The sequence below is a fragment of the Helicoverpa zea genome, chromosome 21 (genome assembly GCF_022581195.2).
Source record: "Helicoverpa zea isolate HzStark_Cry1AcR chromosome 21, ilHelZeax1.1, whole genome shotgun sequence".
Classification (NCBI taxonomy): Eukaryota; Metazoa; Arthropoda; class Insecta; order Lepidoptera; family Noctuidae; genus Helicoverpa; species Helicoverpa zea.
In genome coordinates, this window is record NC_061472.1 from 4748462 (window position 1) to 4769940 (window position 21479).

A 21479-nucleotide genomic window follows, 5' to 3' on the forward strand; every position below is an offset into this window, starting at 1 on the left:
AATATTAGCAAAATTTATTCCGCTGCGGTCTGATTTTTAAAGCGGCAGATACCTATTTACGCGATAACATTAATAAACAACATGTTTTACGACATATTTAATATTGTTATACGTATTATGAATTCGAAGAATTCCCACTATTTAAATATCCGTAAACTAAGATGACACAATTATAGTACCACCTGTAGATAAACTTGTTCGCATTAATTTTAATTAGCACTTCTCTGAACAATAATTGACCACATTTCCTCTAATTTAGTCATAGAGAATTCGTTAAAAAAAGATGTAATATTCAGAAAAAAACGTTGCTCAAAAACCCACATTGATTGATACAATAACTGGCCATAAGTAATTTATTATTTGAACCCTTTCAATAAACGCATATATACAAAGTTGCAATCGCAACGTCTGCGTCATGAAAACGATAAAAACGTGTTTTTTTGCAAGTGCATTTGAAAAATAACTTAATAAGCAAATACTTGAATATTTAATTAATTAGCACTATTTTATGTATTTAAACATAAGCCTATTAAGTTTTAGGACGACTAAAATTGCATACCTAACTGACACTAGAAAGTCCATGCATAATTAACGCCTCGAAAACCATTTGCGACAAATGGTATATTTCCAAGCACCTTTGTCAGTGGTATCTATTAATTTTTCCTTAAAAATTGCCCAAAAATCATCAAACCTGTTTATCGTCAATCTGCCTCCTCTCACATGCAGAATGATTAAGTACTAATCACTACGATTGTTCAATGCATTATTCAAAACTAGAATCTTCTTGCTTTGTTCCCAAGTCATTTGAGATCAACGCAAAACGTATTTTTCTCCCATTTCTCTCTGTCATTCATCATATTCACATCTACTCATTATTAAAAACTAGGATATACTTACAAAAAGCACCAGCACCATGGTAGCAAGTGGTACTGTCAGAGCCACCAGCGCGGCCTGTCGCCATGGTAACACAGTTCCCAGGAGATACGCCACAAATATGCCGGTAGCCGTGAACCCGTTCGTTAGAGTGGTCAGGATGCCACGGATTGACGGATCACTGGAAATGATAATGAGAAGTAGATTAAATATATGGCTGACAAGAATATTAGTTGAGTGCTGAAAATATCCCACACTGCGCTTACCAACACGCATGCCCAAACCCTGTGCAAGAAACAAAAGGAGGCCTTTGTCCAACAGTGGAAGCTTTCGGTTATGAATGTCTATTCCTTATCTGTCTGTGGAGTTCTGAGGGCTGTGGGATAGTACACAAATATCTATTCTAGCATTCTTTTTTATGTTGAAGCGATAGTAGAGTAACTATTGCAATGTCTGGATTTCATTAAAACAGTCTTGTCTGTCGCTAATCAGTTTCAAGTATACCTACTTCCTTGAGGAAAAGGAGAAAGGGTCATCCAATGACATTTAGGTTGTTGTGAGATAAAAACCCAGGATTACATTAATCTCAGCACTTAAAGTTACGAAATCTAGATTAACAAGGTGATCCGACTAATCTAATTACGACATACATTTGCATAATTTTACGACACCCCAAAGATAGTGGCATAAATATTTGCTAAACATACTGCATAGCATATAAATGGTCTACATTAAGAAATAATAAAAATAAATCCAGCTTATCTTCTGTCTAAATATTAATTTATTTTGATGCTATAACTAGTTTGGTCCAGTTTGTGACAAAAAATCTGGCTAAACACGCCTTCGTTGTTTGTGACAGAATATTTATATTATGTAGGCACCTACAGTTTGACCAAGGCTACGTTTCAAAATAGTAATGTTTGCAGATTTGTAGATAACACAATAAATGTCAGCCACATACAAAGAGATTAGTGATCTGATGATTTTAGATAATTTAAGTATCCTCATGGAAGTTTTTAGGTATGACGTACTGACATTTAATTTTGATAGTAAAGCATTCATTCAACTTTATTATAAAATATGACATTTTGTAGATATAATATTTTATGTTTAATTTTTAGATGTTATGAGAATCCGAGTATGAGGTGTGCAAACAAACACACATCATCATCAGCATCTTCCTGCCCTTATCCCAATTTTATTTGGGGTGGTGCATGTTTTCTTCTTCCATACTCTTCTGTCAGTACAAATACATCATGCACGATAAGGGAAATATTATGAAATACTCTAAGGCCCAAGTTCAACGCCAACCACTTTTCTACAAAAAAAACTGTTACTAATAACTGAATTTTTACGTTCAATTTTCAACGTAAACAGATGTTTTAAGAAAACTGTGTGTTTCTGTGTACTTGGTCTGCAGTCTGCGCAAATATAAATGTACCTAGTTCCGTGTAGAAAATAACAGCTCAGAAACCAATTATATCCATAGTTGGTCGGCTTAATTATATCGTTACGTTCAGACCACACGATGGTATTTGATGTAGTAAAAAGATTGCAAAAAAAGAAAGGCTGAAAAAACTCATGACAAGACGCTTTTGCGCTCGATCAGTGCTCAATTTTTAACGGTTACTTTGTTTATGCTGGGCTTTACATCATCATCATATAAGCCTTTTACCGTCTTCTGCACTACTGCAGAACATACGTTCATTGGGGGACATTGTGCGCCATCCATGTCTTGGGCATTGGATGAAAGTTCTATTTGTAACATAATATTAACTGAGTCAAAATCCAGTCAGGAAAATTATACCACCACTCACTTACCTAATATAGTCAGCAATAGTCACCGAAAAACATACTTAAAATAAAATCCAACTTGGAATATTTTTAGAACATAACTTTAAAATTATTTTCGAAAGAAAAGAAAAGTGATAAAAGCCAACGAAAATTTTTGCTTACCTAATTTCCCCAACATAAGTAACAGACGGTGCTTCCATGATACCAGTTCCGATACCAAGCAAGGCGTTCCCAATGAAGAGAGAAGGAACATCATAGGCGTAGTACATGAGTAACCAGGCTACCACGTGTGGTATGTTCACCAGGAATAACGCCTTCTTGCGACCGAAGTAGTCCAGGAGTGGCCCGGAGAATATACTGCCCAAAGGCTGGCAGAGGAACGCCATGCTACCTGTGGAAGAAGTAAAAGTGTAAAAATGAAAGTAAATCCTCATGAGTGTAAAGATGTAAGTATATAGTTGTATAGACAACCAGTTTATGATTTAGTGGGACTCTTTTCAATAACTATATTATTATTTAATGGTCCGTTCAACCAAACGTGTGTTAAAATAGATTGCAAAAGTTGCCGTTCTTAAGTCGGTGATTTTTAATTTCAAGTGTCGTCTATGTATCAATATTCATGGGATACAGCTTCGAGACAGACGGAAGGCGCAACTACGGTCGGTTAGGTACTACGGAAACCTACATACTTGTAATGCTAAAAGCAAGGATCTGGATGATTTTTGGGTAGGTAAGGTCTTCGTTTTATTAATAGCCACCTCATTTCCATTCAATTAAGACTATCAGATTAGTATTAAAAGCTCTAAGCATATAAAGATAAGAAATACCCACTTATCTGAAGGCTGCTTCAGTGTTACAGACCGATAGCAGACATAATATCATCTCATATCATTTACATTATGATGACATAAGTAATACAATCACAAACAAGCAATTTAATACTGTCTATCTATTATACCACGGAGAACTAAATGACTAGCGGAGATGTCATAACGCAAAGTCTCGTAAGAGAGTAGCGTCGCCAAAATGCGGGTGTTTGGGGGACGAGGAATGTGGCTACCTCTGCCCTTATACACCTTCTTTATTACCCGACCATGTTTTGTTAAAACCATATCGCCAATCAATAAAGACTAATATTTAACAAATTCGTCTTGATTTGACAGGGACTAGTAACTGATCACGCCTACCGTACGTTACTTGACCTTCAAGAAGGCGCCTGATCTTCCTGCCTTATGGCATATCTGCTCATCTTTACTTCCTCTGTGGTCTACACCTTCAATAAAATCTAGTAACAACGTTATGTTAAACTAAGACTAGTTTATTCAGCAAAGAATTATAAATTATTACTGTTTGTTTAGTATAATAGGGTATTATTATACCGCTATTGTTACTATTATTTATCTACAGATAGGTTTAAAACTGGGTTTCTTAATATAGGTATGTCTGAAGTGGTAGGTGAATAAATAATGAGGTTAGCGCTAAATGTCTAGTTATTTAAATTATCTAATTAACTAATAATTTGTGGATTTATTTCATCGGATGAATAAACCATTCAAGATTCATCGAAATTGTCTAAATATTTTTATTTATTTATTGGATCTTATGAAAAGAACACGATATAATATGACTTTAATTGAGCCGAGAAGATTAACTGAGATTTCAATCCTCTTTTGCGTGAATAGTAGCGAATTTTAAACAGTATCTATTCAGTGAACTGTAAATTAAATAGGAGTGTTTAAGTAGGCACCTTCTAAAGTAATCCATCTAAATATGAATAACAGACGTTGACAGTTTGATATACGAAAGCACACAGCGTAAGAAATCTTACTCATAAAAAACTAAGTCGTATGTTCTGAGCTACAGAATTAGCATAACATCTTGTAGGTTGCTTATTTTAGAAGGTACGAGTTTTTTGCTTTGGGAACTGACCCCTAGTATCCGGCCTTCAGTTAGTATTAATCAGAATAAAATTGTGTTGTGAAATTATTTTACACAGGTGTTTATTTGAAAATTAAGGTCGATTACACTAATTAAATTAATAACTTTTCGACACTACTCAGTGAAGTTTAGTAAAAGAAGAACTTAAAGTAGGCACTTTCACCGATTAAACCTATCCCATTTCCCCCTTGCTTTATATTGTATCCACACTGAATTCATTCTTATGGGTTCAGCTTACCATGAAAGCGTTTCAGATTACAGTGACTAACCTAACCATATAATCTACTAAACCTCAGTAGAGTGTTATGGTGCTAAAGGGTTTCAGGATTCAGTTTGACGACCTTGTCCGATTTGAAAATATCAGTGTTAGAAAGCCCATGCATAGAGGAAGGCTAACACTAGCTTCCGCCTGCAATTTCATTAATGTCCCGAAAAGATACTACTCCTGTAATTTTCAGCTTAAACGGTTCAGCCGTTCTTGAGTTATAACACGACGTTCTTTTATAAGAGGTATATAGATATTTGTTCCCTAAACAGTTAATAATGGAATAAAGTACTTACCAAACCATGAAGCCTGTTTATTAGTGATGGACAATCCTTCCTTAGCGTCCAGGACTTCAGGTAACACCATGGTCACGAAGCTGATGGACAGGCCCAGCCCGATCAGCAAGAAGTACAGGGCTAGGCATGCTAGTACCTGGTGATAGAGGAAACACGTGTTAGTACAAAAATGTATGTAAATGGCACGTTAAAATGTAGGTCCCGGCTGTCATTGAACATCCTTGGCAGTTGTTACGGGTAGACAGAAGCCAGTAAGTCTGACACCAGTCTAACCAAGGGGTATTGGGTTGCCCGGGTATAGTTATCGGCACGAATCTTGAGCTCTGACCTTCACCTGCGCAGAAGTAATTTATTGGGTCCCTTTTGTGGTATGAAGTGAGGCGCGAAGGCGGGCTAAAGCGGTGATTGGCCCGCAGTGCATCGAGTCATAGCCTTCACTCGGGATTGGTCCTTTGCTAATAAATCACTTCTGCGCAGATGAAGGTCAGAGCTCAAGATTCGTGCCGATAACTATAACTGGGTTGAGGAGGTCAGATAGGCAGTCGCTTCTTGTAAAGCACTGGTAAATAAAACGAATGTTCTGTAAGTATACCGGTGATGAAGACACAATAAGTACCAATCTAATGAATCGCAGCGACAGAGGTAAATTCATTACACGAGGAGTTGCTAGATAATTAACGTTTTAAAGCTGAAGTGTACCTATGTTCCAATATTTCATTTATTTGATGAGTTACGAGGATATTAAGTTAGGAATGTCGGTCCTTTCCTGATTTAAAACCAAGTAAATTCTTCCAAAAGTAGATCCATCCCGCATCGCTTCAAAACATTCGTGCAAAAGAACGTTAGGTACATTTAACTTGTAGGTAAGTAAATCAGTTTCCTGGTAAGACATCTTCTTAATAAATTACTGCCTATTTTCAGGAAATGTATAGTGGGCGTGATGTTATGACAGTTTACACTACCTGCTCAATATCGCCTACTAGGTATTTGTAGGTCAAGGCTCAGCATTGAGTGTATCATCATTTTATTAGTACCGATATTTACTTCTGATAGCCGAATATGGATTTGTGTGAGACAAATGTCTGGTAAATTCAGACGCTTAAATAGGTATATTGTATATTTTTTTCGTTTTTTTTTTGTAAAAGTGCAAAAGATGGTGGTAAGCAAAATGCGCTCGCTTAACATTAGATATAGGCACATAGGTGCAGTTTCAGTTAACATGTTCAAATCATTATTGTTATTTTCATCTTATTATTCTAAACACTTATGAATATGAACTTTTTAAATGTCACTTGAATTGGAAAACAACAGCATTCTTGCATGCTCATTCAGTTATTCATAAGATCGTTAGTCAGAACCAGTGGTTTTAATTTTAAGTTAAATATTATCATTAACACTTTAAATAATTAAGTGCCTAAGTTTACTTTAAAAAGGATATCAATCATGGGATTTCAGCTTGTGTTTCGTTTGAGATATACAATATTTACGCAAAAAGTCCAAAAAAAAACTGATTTGAAATATTGACAAACATTTTCAAGAATAAATCTGGCAGTTTTTATGGACCACGTAAAATACTAACATGGTGTCTATAGTATCTGAGAAAGACGGACCACGGATAAACTGAATATTCATATAGTTTTTTGAACTTTGCATTTATAAAATCAGCTTTATGATTTTTAATTGCGAATATAAGGAAAAAATAATACAAAACTGGTTTGTGAAATTAATTAAGATGGCATAAAAACATCATACACCTGTATAACACTTTTAACACATCCTCTAACTAAGTAGTGATAATTTTTATAAAACTCAAAAAATATATAAGCAAAAATATGAGTGTAGTACCTAATTTAAACTGAAGAAATTCTAAGTATTTCCCGAATAAGCAAAATTCGCGTACATTAATGCATCAAGGCTAATTTTGATTGATTTATCATGTTTCTTCTTAAATGGAGAATTGATAGTTTGCAATAAAGATAAGAGTTCTAGATTACTGATTGTATATGGTTATCTATTTTATTTTTATGTCCTCGTAAATAAAAAATATATACGTTGAATATGAATGAACTCTGAATTATTATTCACGTGTAAGCAAATAAAATATTAGAACGAAATCTAGAATTATCTTTTTTGTCTATCCTTCTACGATTACTAACTATAGGTACATATTATGAATACTACATAGCAAAATAATGATCATGGTTCCTGTGAATGTATTACCGACGAGTTTGTAACCAATTATTACCAAAGCCGATTGATTTTTTCACGTAATTATATCGCTAGTTTTATAACGATAATAGTTTTATGGTCACTAATAGCATGAAAAATGAAACATACAGGGTTACGTTAGTACAATAAAATATTATTTAATTGATTGATTGGGCCGTGTATGCTGATTTAGGCATTAGATACTAAGGTTGTTTATCATGCCTTTTTATAACGTGCAATTAAAATTAATGAACAAACATTAAAGCATATTCATACATTTTAATGCCTTGCTGATGCGCTTAATGAAATTCTAAAAATATCAGTGTTGCTAAAGCTAATGGTTCTTTTAAAAAGAGGTCCTTCCTGTTTCGATCTCTTTAAAAAAATACTAAGAAATACTTAGGACTAATTCCGAATCAAATAAAAACCCAAGACATGCAACTTATATTTATTTTGTGATTGGCTAAATTGTAGATGGAGTGGCTGTCGAAGAATGGGCAGACGCTAATGACCTACATTTATTACACAGTGCCAAGCTGCCAGCGTCGTTGAACAGCAGTCGCTGGAAACGAGGCTATAACCATCGACTCGCCAAGAAGAAGACCAGAGGCTTTCATATTCATCTATACATAACGTACACATCCATACTTACTACTTATTCTTGGTACTTTTTTTTTTTTTTTTTTTTTATCGACGTAAAATCATCAAATGACCCCTCCCGCTGTGGGTTAGCAGCGGTGAGGGAGTGTCAGACTCTTACTGACTAAAATCGTCGTGTTCCGTCATAGGCCTTTTATGTACCAGGGCCGCGGTATCTCTTTCGAACAACCCGCAGCCCCGGCAGGCCTTGGCCCTGCTGGGCCCCGCTGGGGTTGCTGACATCTCTTTGAGGAGCGCGTGGAACAACGCGCGCCGTCGACACGGGTCTGTCGTCTAGAAAGACAGAGGGACGATGAGCCACCCGAACTCACCGCCCACAGACCCACGCCTACGGTGGCCGGGAGTCATCTCGCGACACCCGGCGCCCATGGTGTCTACCTGGTCCAGCGCGGCGGCCGGGATGAGAGGTGCGAACTCTCTGGCGTTCCGCCTCCTCCTTCTCGAGCATGACCGCTTCGCAGAAGGAGGCGACGGCATCCCATTCCCTCTCGCCCCGGACCATGGCCTGAACCAGGGCCGGACGCGAGAGGTCGCCGCCGCCCAAAGCCTCGACGAGGACCCGGCGGTGCCCTTCCCATGCGGGGCACACCTGGACTGTGTGGTCCACCGTGTCCTCGGGGCTGTCCGCACAATGGTGACACCCGGGCGCCTCCTCACGACCGATGCGGTGCAGGTACCTCCCGAAACAACCGTGTCCGGTGAGGACCTGCGTCATGCGGTACGTGAGGGCGCCGTGACTCCTCCCGAGCCACTCCTCAAAGAGGGGACTTACCGCCACGATGGTGGCGTGCCCTGCACTGGGTTGCGACAGTCGCTCCCTCCAGGCCACCATGAGATCGCGCCGGAGCTCCGCCCGCTGCGCGACAACTTGCCGCGGCAACGGGGTTTCTCCCCGGCGCTGAGCCTCCTCGCGCCAGTCGTACAGGCGCAAGAAGACCCTCGCCTCCAGATCCCACGGTGGCAGTCCAGCAAGTAGGCCAGCTGCTTCGCGGGAAATCGTGCGGTACCCCCGGATTAGCCTAATGGCTATCACCCTTTGGGGCACGTTCAGGTAGTGTACAGCCCGCGGCCGTACCGAACGTGCCCATACCGGGGCCCCGTAAAGGGCCATGGACCGCAAGACTCCCGCGTAGAGTTTACGGCAGGGGGCGTTTGGGCCTCCCAGGTTGGGCAGGAGCCGCTTGAAGGCAGCACCTGTCTTCTCCAGTTTGGGGCCCAAACGTCGTGACCTGGGAGCCTGAAGGTGGCGCGTTCCGAAGCCCATGAAAGCACATGGCCTCGGATTTGTGCAAGGCCACCTCCAGGCCCAGCAGCTGGATCCTCTCGATGACTGTCGCAACCCCGCGCGTCATTATGTCGGCCGCCTCCTGGTGCGACCTCCCTTGTGCCAGAACCAGCGTGTCGTCAGCGTAGCAGACCACGCTGACGCCGCTAGGGAGGTCGGCGCGCAGCACCCAGTCGTAGCCGATGTTCCACAAGAGCGGCCCCAGTACCGACCCCTGCGGAACACCGCACGACATTTCTCGCCGGTTCCATTCCCCGTTGTGACCAGGGTAGATGATGGACCTATCCGACAGATAGGCCTCGACCACGCGACGAAGGTAGGTCGGCACCCGGTGATACCGGAGTGCCTCCCTAATGCAACTCCAGGGAAGGGTGTTGAAGGCGTTGGCGATGTCAAGAGACACCGCCAAGACGACCCCCCCCCGGGACACAGCATCCCCCGTCGTGAGAGCTCTCACGCGCATGATGGCGTCCACCGTTGAGCGCCCCTTGCGGAAACCAAACTGGTGGTCCGCAAGGTCCGGCCCTATCCCCCCAAGGTGCGCGACGAGGCGGTGTGCGACAACTCGCTCAAAGAGCTTGCCCACCTCGTCGAGCAACACGATAGGCCGGTATGCGGACGGAGAGTCCGCAGGGCGCCCCGGCTTCCGTATGAGGACCAGTTTCCCTGTCTTCCAACGAAGTGGGAACTGGCCCCTCTCCAAGCATGCGCTGAGAAGCCCTCTAAGTCGAGGCCCGAGAGCCTCAAGGGCCAGGACCCAGGCCTTGCCAGGCAGGCCGTCAGGCCCTGGGGCGGTGTTTTTGGCTTTCAGCCTAGCCACCGCCACTCTCAGGTCCACCCCAGTCACCTCGGGGACATCGTCGTCGTCGGAAGTGTGGTCCGTCGTTGACACCGCGGGTTGCAGAGACATGGGCGGGGGAGAGTGTTCCCCGCGCGAAGGGAACAGAGCGCTCACCACCTCCTCCACCAGCTGAGGCCGAAGACTCTGGGTCAGCGGGGGGGCCCATGGGCGGAGCTTGCCCCGCACCATTTTGTACGGGCGCCCCCACGGGTCCCTGTCCAGAGACCCCAGCAGCTCCGCATTGGCCACCTCCTTGGCCTGGATGATGGCCAATTGGAGGGCGGTCTTCGCAGCTCTGTATCCCTCGTACAGCTCTGCTTCCCTGGCTTCTGCATCCGGAGGGCGGATGCGCAGCCTGCGGTGTCTGGTGTACAGGTGCCTCGCAGCGACGCACGCCTCTCGAAGGGCGGCGATCTCGCGAGACCACCAGTACACCTGGCGTCGGGCGCGTCCTGGCGGGGCTCGGGGCATGGCCACGTCACAAATCTCGGACATGGTCTCCCGGAACCACTCCGCCTCGTCGTTGATGTCGGCGGGCCTGTCCGGTGATGACACCCAGGCCTGCACGACTGAGGCTTCCAGGAGAAGCTCCCGGTCCAGGTGCCTCAGCGCCCAACGTGGACCACTCGGGGTCTGCAGGACCGGCGCGCTAGGGTTCTGGGCGGAGACGTCAAACCGGATGTACCGGTGATCGGAGTAGGTCTCCACCCTCTCCTCCACGCGCCAGTCAAAGACACGCGGCAGCAGAGCGGGGCTGGCGAACGAGATGTCCACCACTGACTCGCCCCGCATCCGTACACACGTGGGGACAGAACCCCGATTGAGGACGACCAGGCCTGCTTCCAGCGCCCAGTCCTCCACCATCCTACCCCGTGCATCTGTGCGTCGGGAACCCCAGGCCAAGTTCTTGGCGTTGAAGTCCCCTAACACTATCACGGGGAGGGAATAACTTCCGACGACGACGGACAACTCCAGGAGGGAGTTGTGGAACTCAGCGAGAGTTCGGCTCGGGGAGAAGTACACCCCCACGACGACTATCTCCCCGAACCGTGCTGCGACGCAACCCCTTCCACTCTTCACCCCTTCGAGGGAAGGAGTACCAGCGGCGGCCGACGATATGATGGTCACTGAGCCGCTAAGGTCCTTAACCCAGTCATCCCTGGGAAGGACAAAGTACGGCTCAGCGACCACGGCGATGTTGATCGACCACTGCGCCATGCTTTGGAGCAACAGATCCTGGGCACGGGCGCAGTGGTTGATGTTCGCCTGGAGGAAGCGTAATGGAGCCAGACTAGCACTCCATCACGTCTTCCTCCTCTTGAGACGCCGAGACGGGCGCTGCGACAGCAGCAGTGGCGACGTTGGCAGCGGCGGCAGCGTTGGAGGCGGCGGCGGCCCCAGGAGCTGCGGTGGTGGCCACTGCGGAGGTGGTGGTGGTGGCGGCGACGGACGGCCGGCCCTTGCCCCTACTCTTGGTCTTGGCGGGTGGGGCACAGGACTTGCTCCCCGCCCGGTGTTCGGCCGGCTTGCCAGCAGCCGCGCATGCAGTGCAGTGCGGCGCGGCACTACAAGCCACGGCCTTGTGACCGGGCTGACCGCAGCGGAAGCAGAGGGCGCTGCGGTCGACCTCCGAGGTGCAACGGACACCCACATGATGCCCGACGTGGCATCGGAAGCACCTCAGCGGTCGGGGGTCAAGCAGCTTGACCTGCGCCGACACCCAGCCAACCAGCAATCTTCGGCCGTCGACGATGCTCTTGGCCGCCGTCACGGGGCAGCTCACCGTGATGGTGCACGTGCCCCTGAAGTCGGGACGTATGGTGCCCGCCTTCACTTCGTCGGCAGAGCACCCACCCGTCCTAGCGACGGCGGCCACCACCTCCTCCGCAGTAACTGAGTCGTCCAGGCCCATGATGCGCAGATCCGCGCACTTGTGGGGCCTGGAGATTCGGGCATCGTCCGCACTTATGGACGCCCTGAGCCTCTCGGCTAGAGCGTCTGCGGCGGGCCCACTGGCCGCTCCTGGGACCTCCAGCATTCGGGCGCCCGTTGCGGTCACCCTGAGCCGGAGGCCGGAGGTGATACCTAGCTCCTGCAGGTTCACCGCCTCCTTTGCTTGGGCGAGCACGTCACGGTACGACACGCCCCTTTTGACCGCGTCCGGCTGTAGTGTGACTACTACAGCCGCGGTCTTGGGGGCGCGGAGCTGCGCCGCGGCGGCTCGCTGTCTGCGCCGCTGTTTTTGGGCCTTCTTTTTGGCCGCTTTGGCCGCCCTCCGTCTCTTTTTGTTTTCCCCCACCACCTGCCACTCGGACTGAGTGGCAGGGGAGGTAGGGGCCGCAGATGGATTCGGCTTCGGAGGGCGTTTCGCCACTGGTGCCGACGACGGAACCGGTGCTGGTGTTGGCACCGGGGTCCTCTGCGCCTGGACCGTTGTTGCGGCCTTGGGCTTTGGCTGTGCAGCCGCCTTCCTGGGCGGCCCGCTCGGCGCCGCCACAGGTGGCTTATTCGGCGGTCCCCTTCTGGGCGGGGGTGCCGCTGCAGCCGCAGCCGCATAAGAGGCCCTTTGGGCCGCTGGGGGCTTCGGCGCCGCGAGGGGAGGCCGTAGGACCCTGCCCTCCAGGACGGAGAAGCGGGCCTGGAAGGCCGCCATCTCCTGTCGGACCAGGGCCAGTACCTGGCTCTCCACCGGGGAGGGCTGCGGCCGCTGCGAAGTGGTCCCGCTGCGTTCGGCCTCCTGCTCTCTTATCTTCCTCAGGTCCGCCCGTAGACTCCTGTTCTAGTTCAGGGCGGCCGTGACGCGAGCCACTTCCTCTTGCAGCTTGGCCAGATCGCTCTTTGGAGCCTGGCCGAAGCTTGCTTCGGCTGCCGCAATTATTGTGGCCGAGGCCGAATCAATCGCCTTCCGCTTGCTGGTCCCGAGACGCTTTTGGGACACGCCCTTGAACGCGGCCGCCACCGTCTTGGCGAAATTGGCCCTCCGCTCCTGGTCAGAGCCGACGGCCGCCGAGTCCTCCTCGGAGGAGCTCTGTTGAGCTGCTCCTCCCTTGTCTTTGGGCGCCTCAGCGACCCTCCCCTTCTCCGGCCTCCGGTCGGCCTTTTTGGCCGGGGCCCCGCGGCCGCAGGAGGAAGACCCCAAGTCGTCCTTCTTCCTCTTTAGGAAGGCATCGACTCGGTGGTCCTTCTTACTTTGGGGGACCCTAAGGTCTCCCGCTGCTCCATCGCTGGACGCGGACTCGGAGTCCGAGTCCTCGTCCCACTCCCTTTCATCGTCTTTATTTTTATTTTTTTCGATTAAGGTTTCCATACGGTTCCCACGATTATGAGAGCAACTAAACGTCGACCCCGGCAGTGGCCTCATACCGGGGCAAGCCTACATACTGTTGGGGGCGGCTGGCCCCAACAGGGGGGAGCGCTAACGACCGTGTCCCCCACGGCCATTCATCCCCTCGCCGCGCTCCCGAAACTTGGGATTGGGTGGTTTTTTATCTAAGAGGTGTCCTTCCTCTGGGCCGGGCGATTAAGCCAAGCCCTCGGCGGCGGCATTAGACATGCCTCCGTCTGCTGTCCAGCCAACCCGGCTCAGCAAACCCGCCAAAAGGTTTGCACCTCCGCGGGTATGGCCGCATCCTTGCCATGTCCACAAGCGTCGACTGGTCAGGAGCGGCCCCTCCCTGGGTCCCTCTTTGTCTGGCCTCTCCCCTGAACCTTTCCGGCATGAGTATCTCTACCGGCAGAGCTTCAGGATCATTGAGGCACGCAAGCCCCACCACGACGACAACGTGGGGACCCCCTCGGTGGGGTTATTCTTGGTACTTATTTATTATTTATTTATTTATTTATGCTTACCAACAACTTTTTTACAAATACTTTCACATATATAAGTTTACAATTGTAATATTTCCTGCGTAAATATGTTAATTACAGGTGCGCACAACGTTCAAATTAAAAATAACTTAAATTAAACTAAACCAAACTATGCATAACAAAAATAATAATAAAAAAAACCGGCCAAGTGCGAGTCGGACTCGTGCACGAAGGGTTCCGTAAATTACAGTTAAATCAACCTATCTCAAAAACTATAAGAGATACTTTGATCAAACCAAAAATCGTTGAAAGAGTTAATTAGCATGCATCACCTCTATTTTTTTTAGAATTTTATACCCCGTAGTTATAAAAATAGAGGGGGGGGGACATACTTTTTACGACTTTGAGAGCTGATATCTCAAAAACCGTTCACTTTAAGAAAAATGTTTTTTAGAAAACTTTATATCATTTTAAAAGACCTTTCCATTGATACCCCACACGGGTATGTACATCGAAAAAAAAAATTTCATCCCTCAGTTACATGTATGGGGGGCCCCACCCCCAATTCTTTTTTTTACTATTTAGTGTCATATTTTTGTAGCGGTTCATACAACACATATTCCCATCAAATTTCATCACTGTAGTACTTATAGTTTCCGAGTAAATCGGCTGTGACAGACGGACAGACGGACAGACGGACAGACGGACATGACGAAACTATAAGGGTTCCGTTTTTGCCATTTTGGCTACGGAACCCTAAAAAAGAAGAAGAATCGATAGAGGCAAATGACAAGGTACTATTCAAATTGGTCAATTTTGTGCAAAATTTAATTTATATGAGGCATTTACATTGCGCTGGTACTTTGCATTGGTACTTGCATACTTCGAAGGAAAAACGGTTTTCCTCCACATTTTTTTTACTTAATAGAAGTTCTATTAACAAAACATTCTGATTTACATGTTAGAACAATATATACCTATCGGCACTTGTCTTTTGATATCACGCAGTACCTAAGTTGTTATTTCCCATAGTATCTTATGCTATCAGTCAAATGATTAGATATAATAAACTGACCTAGGTTAATGCAATGATATAAAAATAGCTAAACACAAAGACTTATAAAGTACGTAAATTTTATCAATTTTAGTACCTGTAGTAAAGATAAAATTATTATTATTAATTGTCAATTAGAACTATTGCGAAATTATCTTCACGGCGTCGTAAGTGCAAGCAATGTGCAATAGTAAAAATTAATGAACAATACTTTTATTGATAAACCAATCAATTACTTAGTATTCTTATTGTTTATGTTATTGTTTTCGTACATTCACTCCGTTTAAAGTACCTTTTTTATTGAAACGCATAAGGATATCTCGGCATTACTTGGATAATGGTACTATTCTATAAAAAAAATAACCCCACGATCAGTGCATTTTCTAATTCTCTATCTCAAGAAATCTAGAACTTTCTAAAATGCTATGTAGCAGGTCCTTATAGACCGTGTACCTATTGGCTGAAAAATGCATTTGACCTAAATGCATCAGAACCGACTATCTCCGCTTGCAATTAAAGGTCCACGGACGATTCATAAAGAACCAACATCTTAACTGAAATTTTCCACAGCACTTGTTTTGAGTAAATTACGTAAGTAGGTAAGTGTCTTCCATAAGTTTAATAACTATAAACGACTTACTTTATCGTGAGTGAAATTACGTGAACTACTTATAAGCATAAGCCTGACCACACATATCATCATACGAGTAAAATAGGTCTAATAAGAAAAATAGCTTCCCAAAGATATCAAATTAAACCGTACATAAACTACAGTATAATCAATAACACAAAAATCAATGTACTATACAAATTGGTCTCCAATATTGCACTATTAATATCCGTTGCCATGACGATTGAATTCAATCTTACGAATGAACGTCAATGACCTTAAATGATACAGATCTAGCTAATAAAAACTTAATGCTACTGTGAGAAATCATAAATTGATATTTGGTTACCTTTGCGACACATAAAACTGCCAACTCAATTCATAGATTCACCGATTACATATTAAATAGCTCGAATTGCACTCATAATAATTTATTTTATGTATAAATGACGGAACAACTCACAATAAATAAAATATACGTAGGTATTTTTTCAATAGAAAAATAAATCTCACGCAAAAATTCCTCGAACATCACTTCCCGCGTATTCACAAAAACTTTTTTTTTCATCTGAAGCCGCGTTTTGTCCAGTCAATATTTTATTTTGTACAAAGGTTTTATTCAACACTAAATACGCAACCTACACATTCACAATTCGAATGTTTTTTTTTTTCACTATGAAGGTGGTATAACATTTTACCTGTTGATAGTTTTATTACAAGTTGTGTTATTATGTTTTTTCTTGTGAACTATATATATGAATTAATCAAGAATAATGTACCTATGAGTAAAAATATTTTTAAAAACACTTACCTGTGACAATATAACACGGGATCGACTGATTGGCTTGCAATCTTTTTCTTCGCTGGTTGTCATTTTTGTATTTTTTAAACGCACAGTGCACTACACTCTTGAGATAATTATGAAAACACAACAATCGCGTATTATGGATTTATTGACACTGCTGGTGCATAATATTTGTAGAAGATTTATTGGTGCATTGTGATGATAACATTAACTAGATAAGTGTCTAATTCTTATTGCATGCTGCTGTCAGTGAGAAGTTTATGTTTGATATTAAAAATTTCTGAGCGGTCACTTTTGTTTTATAAACTTTTTGAATTTTCTTATCGTATTTTTCCACTGTCACTTTTTTGCGGTTATCTATAGAAAAAATATGTATTGCACATTTCCTATTGTTTGGTACGTTGATAGTCACTATAAAATATAAATGTACGTACAGCCGTGACTTTTTTTATAAAATAAATCTAAGCTATCTAACTACACATAAAGTTGAGGCTACCTGACATTTTTATGAGGAAGTAATAAAAACGTCAGCAGATCGTGATGCATTGCACACCACTTCCTAAGACGCACTGCGTAATGCAGAATGACCGTCCTAGCCAACCTTATATTGGAAAGCGTAATTTTTAATGATGGCACATCACATTTTTTGTTATTACAACCAAACTCTGATGACACACCTATTTACATTAACAACGTTAAAATTATTGTCCAATTTATACGTTTTGTATAAAAATTGCTAATTTGACATTTGGAAATTAAAAGCTTTTGTCGATTTTGCATTCTTTTAAGTTAATGCGTCCTAATTACTTATTCATTTACTAGCTGTTGCCCGCGACTTCGTCTGCGTGGGCAATTTGGAATTGTCAAAATACTACTTATGCCGTAGCGTAGGTGTATTCTTTTACATAACAGTATAATTAGGATTACCACTTAGCAGCAGCACGGGTTGATCAATCAAGGTGGTGTCGACGATTTGTGACTATTTATCTAAACAAATGAAGTAAAGTTTGTGACGTTGTGGAAATCTCTGGATCTAGTCAACCGATTTGGAAAATTATTACGTAATTCTCACAGAAAACAAAGGTCTGACAAAGTTGTCATTTGTACATTTTCTGCAGCAGCTGCGACAAATCAGGAGCCAGAAAGTCTGTCAAAGAGTTTTACTTACCATGGATAACGCGGTGTCTAGTTCACTGGGTTGAAGAGATCAGATAGGCACTCCAAGTAAACATTGGTACTCAAAAAGATTCGGTTTGACTGGAAGCCAACACCCACACAATTGAGGAATAGCTGGGTGGATGATGACTGAGTCATCAGGCAAGCGCATAGTTTCACTACTTGTATTTCGGGGATTTTCTGTGCACTCACTCACTATGTTATGTTGGAATTCCACCGAAATGTTTGCATTCACGATCACGCAAAGTATACGTCCGAGAGAGTAAGTCCAATTCGTGTGTTGGCACTTGAAGCCTGCAGTTCTTCCAAGATTTTCAAAATGTACGCTCGCAATTTGTCATTTCTTGGTAGAGCCAGCAGATCAGAAGAAACATAAGTGCTGTGTATACTGCGCGTCACTACTGCACAACGGTAAAATTTCGTCTTTATAAATAGCACAAACGTTCGCTCTCTTGCGGAGGACGTTTAAATACCATATTATGTGTCACACGTAGGTAAACAGGACAACAGTAGGTATATTATGATCGAACCGCTTTCAAAGATCTGATGAGCGAACAGACCAGAACTGACTTGATCGCCTCGAGAAAATCAGAGCTCTATGAAGCGATCATTCGCTTTGGTTCCTACTGTTATTGTGGTTTCTGAAAATGTATTCAATTAACCAACGATGAATATAATTCTTAGCAGGCCGACTCTTTTGACTTCTCGAAAATCATAACGTTGGTTTTTGTGCAATGCAAAAACTGAAATTCGATATATTACACATTCGATATTCACACTTCTACAGAATTGATATTAAAAGGTTTGACAACGGGCTATAGTAGCGTAGTTAAACTAACTGAAACAATGTTAGTGATCCTTCAATAAAGTTAGAGAAGCGGGTGTGCATGATGAACATTAAGAGTTGGTAAATACGTGATGAAGATGACCTAATTCATTACTATTCTAATTTGTTCATGCACCACAAAACTCAAGTTAAGGTGGAGAAAAGGATTACCAAGCTCCCAAAGGCCTGGGCATTTGCAACACGTTGCATGGCATCCTGGAAAGTTACGTAATTCTCAGCCATCAGTTTGAGCAGCGTGAGGGAGTGTCAGGCTTTGGCCCTAGTGGGCCTCACAGGGGTTTGCTGAATCTCCTTGAGGGGCGCGTGAAATAACGGGTCTCCCAGAAGCCGGAAGGTCGATGACCCACTCAAAACTAATCGCTCACGCCTACGGTGGCCGGGAGTCGTCTCTCGACATCCGGCTTTCGTGGTGTCTTACCGCAGTGGCTGGGATGAGAGTTGGGAATTTTCAGTCGCTCCGCCGCCTCATTCTTTGTCATCCCATTTCTTCTCGCTCCAGATCATGGTTTAAACCGGGGCCGGATGCGATAGGTCGCACAGTCCGCACAGTGGTGACACCCGGGCGCCACCTCCATGAGATCAGAGTTGGGAATGTATGTTTGCAAAAACTAATAGAACATTTAGCGAAAACACGTTTGATAGTAATTCTGTCTTTGTAACTGAATAATATCAATGATAATAAACGTGTGACTGTGACTGTTCGTAATTGTGAACGGTGTATTTGTGATATAATTCTTAGCTCGATGATTTGTGATTAGAAGTTGAAAGCAAGTATGTCTCTGGCCTGCGACGCGTAATTTGTACGTTTTCAGAACGAACGAACTCTTGTCTTCTGTTGACATCTTGTTGACGTATTGTGACAGGTAGTTATAACCATTGATGTTAATTTTAGAAGTGACACAATGTGTTTCGGTCGTATTTTGCCTACATTCTTCATTACTCAAAAAGTGTATTAAAACCAGGAACTTATTTTTAAGGATGTTTGAATATTAATTACAATGTTTTTTTTTATAATAATAAAATCTTAGACTCGCAATAGTCGCAATGCACTTTCAGTGTGATGCATGTTTGTTATTGGATGAAATGAATGGATATTCATGTTTATGAGAGGTATAGCTTATATTATGTCAGAACAACATATGTAGAGTTTTTAAGAATGTGGGGAAGTTCATAATTTCTTCATGACGTGGGTGCCGCTTCCCATGGGAACTACTGCCCGCACCGGGATAAAATATACCCTATGTTACTCGCAGATAATGTAACTTTCTAATGGTGAAAGAATTATAAAAATGTCCCTGACGATGCACTGATATTTCTTGTAGTGTTTTTATAGTAGCGAAATACACACGTCGTCATATATTTTTTTCTTGAAAGTAAGAACATACCATGACAAAGTGAAGTCTGTTTTCATTGTCTGTTTGCTGGGGAGTTTGTTCCACCACTTCTTCTTCCCAGCAAAAACACATAGGAAGTGGTGAAGGGCGGGCGTTTTGGGGGCTGTCTTTTGTAGATTTGACGTTCAAAAAGTGCTGATTTTCAGCCTACTTTGAATAAATGACTTTTGATTTTGATTTTGATTTTGATTGATATTTTACCTACTACCAGTTTTATGGCACATCTGTTTCTGCATGATTTTCTTCATCTATAATTTTAGGATATCATTTCTTTAAATTCAGTTTTTTGCTCAAGTTACTTATAAAAGCGTTATTTTCTATGTAAAGATTGATAATAGGCCGATAAACTTACAAAGTTCAACATTCAAATATGTGTCATTATTGCGCCCGCTGTTGCAGAAACGTTAACAGAAATTATCGTTCATTGCTCATCCCCCGTAGGTGATAGCGTGATAATATATATCCTATATGTTGAACTGGCCCCCAGGTAATATTCATGCAAAATTTGATTTAAATCTATGCAGTACTTTTCGAGTTCAGTGAGACCAAACATACAGACAAACAGACAAACAGACAAACAGACAAAAATTCTAAAAACTATATATTTGGGTTCAGAATCGATAATAGATCACCCCCCAAGTATTCTTTTAAAAAAATATTCAATGTACAGTTTTGACTTTCCTATCATTTTATTATATGTATAGATTATAGAATATCGACGGTTGTTACTGACTCAGTCATATTTTAAGGTGTTTTATTAATAGGTATAAAGGTGCGTGTAATAAGATTAGGATATTAGCTAACGTCCAGATATTTAGTTTAAATACGCGAGTTATCACAACATTAGACGTTGAATCACGCTTTGGGTCAATAATTTAGAATTTCAACTATTTATTCGAATATTATTTTAAGTTCATTGTACAGCATACCTAGTTCTTGTCCAGTCACTTTGTTTGGCTGAAGTTGGCTGCTACAAACTTCGCAAAAAAAGTTCTAAGCCCACGCGAGGCGTCAAATTCCTAACTTCACATGAGCCAAGTTAAATGCTAATTGTTGTGAAGGCAAACACTGAAATGAATTCTACTAGTTCTAAAGACACAGTAAAACCGTTAGTAATATCTATCTATTTCCGAATGACAGTAACTCGTCTTATTAACAAAAAACAGAAACTGGTTTCTATTAAAAAAAAACTTGAACTTGAAAAAAGTTTTTACTATAAACCTTATCTTTGGTATGCCGCTAAGTAACTGGCTGCTTAAAAATATAAAAAAGGTAACTAAAGAAAGAACTCTAATAGTTTGGTGACAGTATACTAAAACTAGTTAAATCCATTTTTTTAACGGTTGGCACAAACTTCTAACTTAATTTTCTCTGTAATTCGTTAATGATTTTTCAATTGAACCTATTTCCTGTTCATTGCAAGATGTTATGAAATAGACCGTGCCTATATTTTCCTCTCATTTAGACCATTGTTATCAGCCTTAATGTCACTGGTTTGCGAGGTTATTAATGAATACATTATCATAACCGCCTTCTTTTTTACTTTTACGATAACCAGCGTTGACATTAGTCATTGCTCTATAATTTGATAAGTTATGCAATCATTTTTTTTGTGAAGAAAGTTAT

The 21479-nt window shown here is 43.0% G+C and overlaps 1 protein-coding gene across 2 annotated transcripts in view; it reads right to left on the reverse strand.

Annotated features, from left to right (window-relative positions):
• Window positions 1-21479, reverse strand: part of LOC124640957 (facilitated trehalose transporter Tret1-like) — a 50925-nt gene that overhangs the window by 8725 nt on the left and 20721 nt on the right. The window contains exons 2-5 of one of the 2 annotated variants that reach the window (XM_047178940.1): window positions 16443-16793; window positions 5167-5302; window positions 2830-3058; window positions 898-1054 (exon numbers count right to left, since the gene is read on the reverse strand). In XM_047178940.1, the coding sequence (XP_047034896.1) occupies window positions 898-1054; window positions 2830-3058; window positions 5167-5302; window positions 16443-16505 (585 nt within the window). In that variant the 5' untranslated portion in view covers window positions 16506-16793. Of the gene's footprint in view, window positions 1-897; window positions 1055-2829; window positions 3059-5166; window positions 5303-16442; window positions 16918-21479 lie in introns of those variants that run through there. The other variant, XM_047178941.1, reaches the window with a different exon arrangement.